Source organism: Malus domestica, chromosome 03 (genome assembly GCF_042453785.1).
Source record: "Malus domestica chromosome 03, GDT2T_hap1".
Taxonomy (NCBI): domain Eukaryota; kingdom Viridiplantae; phylum Streptophyta; class Magnoliopsida; order Rosales; family Rosaceae; genus Malus; species Malus domestica.
In genome coordinates, this window is record NC_091663.1 from 27,621,530 (window position 1) to 27,630,916 (window position 9,387).

Below are 9,387 nucleotides of genomic sequence, written 5' to 3' on the forward strand. Positions count from 1 at the left end.
TATCCATAAGAATTTGATATGACAGTATCTCAAGTCAATCACATATCTTATGTTTTAGATTATTTAGCGTAATTAGCTTGGAATGTTGTATCCCGTTGAGTAAAAGTTTTTCTTATAAAGGAGAAGGTTTAAAATGAACTCAAATGGTTAAATGTGTTTTGTAGCCTGAGATTTCTCCACAGTATATACAATTAACACATTAGACAAGGATTCTTAGGTTAGTGAAGTTTACGCCCCCAAAAAGAGGTGTTTTTTTTCTTCGTATAAATACGACCAATATGCTTTGCTAAAGCCTAAACACATCACCAAAAGGTTTCATGTTCAAATCCTTCTTCTCGTGGTTTAATATAGATATTCTATTGTCTGTCCAAAAAAAAATATATATAGAAGAAAGATTTACTGCTAAATATCGATATTTGAACAAAAAAAAAATAGTGATAGGAAACCGCCACCAATTGAAAAAACAAAATTCTGTGAAACCATAAAGCTTTTTACAAAATTTTTAAAGAAATATTTACATCTTCCGCAAGAACATTAAATAATAACGTGGGAAAATCATACCTCACCTATGACTACTTCCATCCCGACTTACAACAGAAGTTATTGAGTACGCCATTCCTTTGCATCGAGGTTGGAGCATGTGGAAACTGTTAGGAATGTCAGTACTACAATGGTGGCATGTATCCCTGAACCTTGACTTGGATCGGCTAGGACTCCTGCCATGACCTCTAGGCCCTCTACTCTTGCTTCTTCCGCGGTTCTCTGTGACAAATACTTGGCTGCTATCTGTGCCAGAAGTCTTTCTCCTTGTTTCTTCATTGAGCATGCTATTTTTAACATTATCAAGAGTAAGAACACCATTAGAAGCAGAGTTACTTATACTCACCACAAAGGTCTCCCAACTATCTGGCAAGGATCCAAGTAACAAGAGCGCTTGTAGCTCGTCCTCGATCGTCATTTTCATAGTAGCCAACTGGTTGATGATATTCTGGAAATTGCTCAAGTGTTCTACTACACTTAAACCATCATTGTACTTCACATTGATGAGCTCTTTGATCAAAAAGGCTTTCTTGGCTGGGGTCTTCTTCTCGAACAAGGACTCAAGCTTTGTCCAAAACTCACGGGCATTGGTTTCATTAGACACATGGTGAAAAACATTATCGTCCACCCATTGTCTAATTGTGCCAATAACCTTGCAATTCATCTTCTTCCACTCGGCATCGGACATGCTCTCGGGCTTAGCGGCATCTCATTCAATTGGCTCATACAGATCCTTGCAATAGAAAATGTCCTCCATCATTGGCTTCCATGTTACCCAATTGGAGTTGGTGAGTTTGATCATAGTGCCACTTTCTTCCATCTCGTAGTACGAGCCAATCGGGCTCTGATACCACTTGTTAGGAATGTCGGTACTACAAGATAGAGAATGCTCAAGGTAAAGCAGAAAATGGACACCTAGAATTTATGTGGTTCGGCAATTTATGCCTACGTTCACGAAACAAGGATCAATCTTCACTATATGAAAAAGATGAGTACAACAAGAGTAGTCTTACCAAGCCAAAGACAAGGCTTGACGTATACAAGAAAGTATGACATACACTTTCTATCACTCTAAACTTCACTCACAATGTGTAGTGGAACACTCTCACTCTCACTCTTGGAGTGGAACTATAGCTTTGGACTTGATCCTTTGCTACTCACTCTTGGTTCTTAATTGGTTACTTCACTACAACATCACACCCATATTTATAGGTGAGGGTTTGGCATCCTACTAGTTTCTAGTGTATTCTTCAAACCTCTAGCATAGATAACTACAAAATTGTAGCTTCTAGATCGTTCCATTTGCAACCAAGGAAGCTAGTACTCTCTAGCTTCTTTTATCAACTTAATAATATGCTAGAATTGTCTAGCATGCTTCAGCCACCTTACTTGCTTACTAGAATAATCTAGAACATTGATCATGGGCTGGACCATATACCAACAATCTCCCTCTCCAGTCCATGAGGAGGAATTCCGATCATGACTCCAAGTTACCTAGAGTCCATCCCAGCAGCCTTAATGCAGAATTTCAACTTTGATTTTGTGACTATCTTTGTCAACATGTTTGAAGAATTATTATCGGTATGAATCTTCTTCAACTGTAGTAACTTGTTCTCGATAGCATCTCTAATCCAGTGATAACGAATATCAATGTGCTTAAAGCGTGAATGATATGTAGTGTTCTTGCTTAAATCCAAAGCACTCTGACTATCACAATAAACGCCATAATCACTTTGCTTCAAACCCAACTCTTGGAGAAACCGCTTCAGCCACAACAACTCCTTGCATGTTTCTGTAGCGGCTATGTATTCAGCCTCGGTTGTGGACAAAGCAACACACTTTTGCAACTTGGATTGCCAAGACACGGCTCCCCCTACAAAAGTAAACAAGTACCCAGATGTATATTTTCTACCATCCAGGTTACCTCCCATGTCAGCATCTGTAAATCCTTCCAAGATTGGTTTGGAACTGCCAAAGCACAAGCACATCTTAGAAGTCCCCTTCAAATATCTGAGAATCCACTTAAGAGCTTCCCAATGGTCTTTCCCTATATTAGAGAGAAACTTGCTCACCACATCTACTGCATGAGCAATATCTGGCTGTGTGCACACCATTACATACATGATACTTCCTATTGCTGAAGAGTAGGGAACAACTATGATTTTCTCCTTTTCTTCATATGTTTTTGGACATGACTCTTTGCTTAACCTGATATGATTAGCTAAAGGTGAGCTTACCGATTTGGCTGCTTTCATGTTGAACCTTTCAAGCACCCGTTCAACATACTTTTCTTGTGATAGCCACAACTTCTTGGATTTTCTGTCACAAATTATCTCCCTGCCCAAAATCTGATTGGCTGGCCCTAAGTCATTCATGTCAAAGGACGTAGATAACTCTTCTTTGAGCTTTTTAATCATAGAAGCATCTTGACCGACAATCAACATGTCATCAACATAAAGTAATAAAATGATGAATTTACCTCCAGAAAATTGTTTGATATAGACACAAGAGTCAACATGAGTTCTCTTGTACCCATTACTCACCATGAATGAGTTGAACTTCTTATTCCACTGTCTCGGAGCCTGCTTAAGACCATATAAGCTTTTCTTGAGCTTGCACACCAAAGTTTATTTACCTTTGACTTCAAAGCCTTTGGGTTGCTCCATATATATCTCCTCTTCTACGTTGCCATGGAGAAATGCAGTCTTAACGTCTAACTGCTCGAGCTCAAGATCCATGCTTGCTGCCATACCAAGGATAACTCTAATGGAAGTCATATTCACCACCGATGAGAAAATCTCATCAAAGTCAACTCCTTTCTTTTGACCAAAACCTTCGACAACCAAACGAGCCTTGTACCTTGTCATGTTGTCGTCCCTTTTCAATTTGAACACCCACTTGTTTTTCAATGTTTTTCTGCCTTTTGGAATCTCCACCAGCTCATAGGTATCATTCTTTAATAAGGAATCCATCTCTGACTCCATTGCCTTCATCCATTTATCACTGTCGTTATGAGCTCTGGCCTCCTCATAAGTTTCGAGCTCTCCATAATTAGTCAACATGATATATTCTGATGAAGAATACTTGGTAGATGGTCTTCGACTTCTGTTGGATCTTCTAACCTGATCTTCATTCTCTTGCGGGGCTGGAGGCTCCCCTTGATTGGGTTCTCCTTGAATATGCTTTTCTTGACTAGGCTCTCCCTGATCAGCAATCTCATGGTCTGGCACATCTTGATAAGGCTCTCATTGATCAATATTATATGGTTATGCAGGCACTTCATTGGCAGCTGCTTCAGGGATCATCTGAAGCTAATGGATCAACTCCTCTGATTGCGCCATCTGGTTGTGCCTCTTTATCCAAATCCCTAATTGTTTGATCTTCATAAAAGACCATGTCTCTACTTCGGATAAACTTCTTCTGGTATGGGTCCCATAATCTATAACCAAAATCTTCACCGCCATAACCAAGAAAGATGCACGGTGTAGCTTTGTAGTCTAACTTCGATCTCTGCTCTTTGGGCACATGCACAAAAGCTTTGCAGCCAAACACCTTCAGATGAGAGTAAGCCACATCATTACTAGTCCATACTCTTTTTGGAACATCAAGACCTAATGGTACTGATGGAGATCGGTTGATCAAATAGCAGGCTATCCTTATAGCGTCACCCCAGAACTGCTTAGATAACTTTGCAGTCCTCAGCATACACCTGACTTTCTCCATGATGGTTCGGTTCATTCTTTTAGCAACATCGTTATGTTGTGGAGTTCCAGGAACTGTTTTCTCATGACATATGCCATGTTTCACACAATACTCTCTAAACTGGTGAAATGTGTACTCGCCGCCGTTGTCACTACGAAGGCACTTGAGAGGTTTCCCAGTTTCCCTCTCCACCATGGCATGGAACTTCTGGAATGTCTGAAACACATGGTCTTTGGATTTCAACAAATACACCCAGACCCTTCGTGAAGCATCATCAATATAAGTAACAAAATATTTATTTCTTCCAAGTGACTCGACTTCTATGGGACCACACACATCTGAATAAACAAGATCTAACAAAATTCCTTTCTTTGTAAATGGAACAGAAAAACTAACTCTTCTTTGTTTTCTGAATAAACAATGCTCACAAGAGTTTAACGACGTACCTTTGGCAAAGGGAATGTGAGACTTCTTTGCCATAACTTGTAGGCCCTTCTCACTCATGTGGCCTAGCCTCTTGTGCCACAAGTCTAGAGATGAGTCCTCTATAGCATTCAACTCACCTTTCAAAACCTTGGCATTTGACTGATACAACGTACAACAAAGTCGTGTTTTTGCTACCGTTAAGCCTTTAGTAAGACCATTAAGCCTTTAGTAAGCTTCAAGTTTCCTTCGCCAATATGGTTATAATAACCTTGTCGATCAAGGGTACCGATGGATATCAGATTGAGACATATATCAAGAACATGTCTCACATCTTTCAACATCAACTGGCAGCCGAGATTAGTTCTTAGGCAAATATCACCAATTCCAAGAATTTTGGAATAACTTTCATTCCCCATCTTCACTATGCCAAAGTCACCTTCTTTGTATGTACTAAAGAACTCCCGTTTGGACGTAGCATGGAAGGAAGCTCCATTGTCAAAGATCCATTCAATGTCTTTGTTAGAGTTGCCCATATGCAGACATTCACCAATAGACAAAATTTCTGGTACATTACCACATATGACGGCGGTGGTATTGCCAGTATCATCTTTCTTGTGATTGTTTCCTTCCCTTTTCTCTCTTTTCCAAACTCGACAATTTTTCTTCATATGGCCTTCTTTGCCACAATGGTGGCATGTATCCCTGAACCTTGACTTGGATCGGCTAGGACTCCTGCCATGACCTCTAGGCCCTCTACTCTTGCTTCTTCCGCGGTTCTCTGTGACAAATACTTGGCTGCTATCTGTGCCAGAAGTCTTTCTCCTTGTTTCTTCATTGAGCATGCTATTTTTAACATTATCAAGAGTAAGAACACCATTAGAAGCAGAGTTACTTATACTCACCACAAAGGTCTCCCAACTATCTGGCAAGGATCCAAGTAACAAGAGCGCTTGTAGCTCGTCCTCGATCGTCATTTTCATAGTAGCCAACTGGTTGATGATATTCTGGAAATTGCTCAAGTGTTCTACTACACTTAAACCATCATTGTACTTCACATTGATGAGCTCTTTGATCAAAAAGGCTTTCTTGGCTGGGGTCTTCTTCTCGAACAAGGACTCAAGCTTTGTCCAAAACTCACGGGCATTGGTTTCATTAGACACATGGTGAAAAACATTATCGTCCACCCATTGTCTAATTGTGCCAATAACCTTGCAATTCATCTTCTTCCACTCGGCATCGGACATGCTCTCGGGCTTAGCGGCATCTCATTCAATTGGCTCATACAGATCCTTGCAATAGAAAATGTCCTCCATCATTGGCTTCCATGTTACCCAATTGGAGTTGGTGAGTTTGATCATAGTGCCACTTTCTTCCATCTCGTAGTACGAGCCAATCGGGCTCTGATACCACTTGTTAGGAATGTCGGTACTACAAGATAGAGAATGCTCAAGGTAAAGCAGAAAATGGACACCTAGAATTTATGTGGTTCGGCAATTTATGCCTACGTTCACGAAACAAGGATCAATCTTCACTATATGAAAAAGATGAGTACAACAAGAGTAGTCTTACCAAGCCAAAGACAAGGCTTGACGTATACAAGAAAGTATGACATACACTTTCTATCACTCTAAACTTCACTCACAATGTGTAGTGGAACACTCTCACTCTCACTCTTGGAGTGGAACTATAGCTTTGGACTTGATCCTTTGCTACTCACTCTTGGTTCTTAATTGGTTACTTCACTACAACATCACACCCATATTTATAGGTGAGGGTTTGGCATCCTACTAGTTTCTAGTGTATTCTTCAAACCTCTAGCATAGATAACTACAAAATTGTAGCTTCTACATCTTTCCATTTGCAACCAAGGAAGCTAGTACTCTCTAGCTTCTTCAATCAACTTAATAATATGCTATAATTGTTTAGCATGCTCTAGCCACCTCACTTGCTTACTAGAATAATCTAGAACATTGATCATGGGCTAGACCATATACCAACAAAAACTCTACTGACTCCAGTTGTCAGCTGTGAAATATCAAAAACAATGCTCGCAGACAAATTGAATAATTGAATTGATTGCGATAGCAAGGGGCTAGCAATAAGTGAAGGGAGGAAATAGCAGTTGCTAATAATATCTTCCTTTGTTCTAGGCAACTGAATTTTTTAAAATTGTTGCTAATAGATTTTTCTTTCTTTCTTTTTCGTGTTGGGCAGCTAAGATCGTTTATTGCATGACAATTGGTAAATTCTTAGGGTGTAACAATTAACAAATTTTAAGGTGTAACATCGGATGACGAAAGAGATAGAAGAAAGAAAATAATAAATCTCCGGTCATATGGTAAATTTCCATGGGTTGTTGAAAAATAAACACTTGTTTCCTTCAGCTGAGTTTTCACTTTCTCCAAAATTTCAAAGCTTGGGAGGATTATTTGATGGATGTATTCTTTTTGCTCACGCTTTAACATATATATATATATATCTAACCAAGTCCTGGCCAGCAGCATTAACATATATATCTGACCAAGTCCTGTTTATCTTATGTTTTAGATTATTTAGCGTAATTAGCTTGGAATGTTGTATCCCGTTGAGTGAAAGTTTTTCTTATAAAGGAGAAGGTTTAAAATGAACTTAAATGGTTAAATTTATTGTATAGCCTGATATTTCTCCACAGTATATATAATTAACACATTAAACAAGGATTCTTAGGTTAGTGAAGTTTACGCCCCCAAAAAAAGAGGTGTTTTTTTTTTCTTTGTATAAATACGGCCAATATGCTTTGCTAAAGCCTAAACACATCACCAAAAGGTTCCATGTTCAAATCCTTCTTCTTTATAGTTTAATATAGATATTCTATTGTTTGTCCCAAAAAAAAAACAATATAGAAGAAAGATTTACTGCTAAATATCGATATTTGAACAAAAAATAAATAGTGATAAGAACCCGTCACCAATTGAAAAAAAAAAAATTTCCGTCTAACCATAAAGCTTTTTACTAAATTTTTATTGAAATATTTACATTTTTCACAAGAACATTAAATAATAACTTGGGAAAAGCATACCTCACCTATGACTACTTCCATTCTGACTTACAAAAGAAGTCATTGAGTGCGCCATTCCTTTGCATCGAGGTTGGATCACGTGAAAACTCTACTGACTCCAGTTGTGAGCTGTGAAATATCAAAGACAATGCTCGCAGACAAATTGAATAATTGAATTGATTGCGATAGCAAGGGGCTAGCAATAAGTGAAGGGAGGAAAATGCAGTTGCTAATAATATCTTCGTTTGTTCGTCAACTGAACTTTTTTAATTGTTGCTAATAGAATTTTCTTTCTTTCTTTTTCGTGTTGGGCATCTAAGACCGTTTATTACATGACAAGCAAATTCTTAGGGCGTAACAATTGACAAATTCTACGGTGTAACATCACATGACGAAAGATATAGACGAAAGAAAATAATAGATCTCCGGTCATATGGTAAATTTCCATGGGTTGAAAAATAAACACTTGTTCCTTGCTGATGGCACCACACAGGTTGCTGTGAAGAGGTTGGGTAGAATGGGTCCAGCGGAGATAGGGTTCTTAGAAGAAGTTGAAACAATTGGGAGTGTACACCATTTTAACCTAGCTAGGTTAATTGGGTTTTGTGCAGAAAATAAAAACAGGCTTCTCGTTTACGAGTACATGTCGAACGGATCGCTAGAGAAATGGATTTTCAAGAGAGATCTGAACAAGGATCTAAATTGGGCCACTCGAAAGAAGATTATACTTGGCGTAGCCAAAGGGCTGGCTTATCTTCACGAAGATTGTAGGCACAAAATAATACATCTTGATGTAAAGCCACATAACATTCTCTTGGATGAAAGCTTCAACGCCAAGATTTCTGATTTCGGGTTGTCCAAGCTAATTGCAAGAGATCAGAGCCAACTGCTTATTGGAATGCTAGGAACTCCAGGTTATGTTGCTCCTGATTCAACAGTCACCGTTAAATCTGATGTATACAGCTTTGGGATTGTTCTTCTTGAAATAGTTGCCAGAAGGAAAATCTCGGACAGCTCGAGGTCGGAGTCTATTTTCGTCTTACCTCAAATGTTGGAAAAGAAGGGTGGTGATGGAGATGATCAGGACCAACTGATTGATATTGTGGAAGACTTGGATGAAGACATGGAAAATCATAGGGAGGAAGTGTTGAGGACTATCCGGATCGGAGTTTGGTGTCTGCAGCATGATCACACTAGAAGGCCTCTCATGTCAGCAGTAGTGCAGGCCTTGCAAGGACTAACGGAAGTGGATCCAGACATCATTTATAAGTTTAGTCATCCAACGGCCTCTGCTTCTAAATCAAATCATCAGGATCACCTTATTTCTGTGGCACCCCAAGCATCCATTCTCTCTGGTCCGAGATGAAATGCATGGAAATGTAACAAAACCAGAATTCGTTAGTTTCATGTCAGCTGTACCAAATTTTTTAGATGATTATAAGAGCAAGTTTTTTGCTTTGTTTTTCTTTAATTTTGGATTTGAAAATTTTCATCCGGTTCATTTTCCCCTGCGCTTAAATTGTTCTTGAAGGAACTGCAACTAACCAAACATTAGCTATGTCCAAAGAGTAAAGTGCTGAGCTCCTTAACCAGAGAAGACATTTTCCTAAGACATTTTCCTTCCATTCTTACAAAATTCCTTTACAAAATTCCTTAGTCGTGCTACTTTGTAAGATTATCCT

At 38.9% G+C, this 9,387-nt stretch overlaps 1 protein-coding gene across 1 annotated transcript; it reads left to right on the top strand.

The window, feature by feature from the left end:
* Positions 1-8,138: 8,138 nt before the first annotated feature.
* LOC103408906 (G-type lectin S-receptor-like serine/threonine-protein kinase SD2-5) lies at positions 8,139-9,071 on the top strand. Its single transcript, XM_070819693.1, has one exon. It carries the CDS (start codon positions 8,139-8,141, stop codon positions 9,069-9,071), a length of 933 nt encoding a protein of 310 aa, XP_070675794.1.
* The last annotated feature ends 316 nt before the right edge of the window (positions 9,072-9,387 follow it).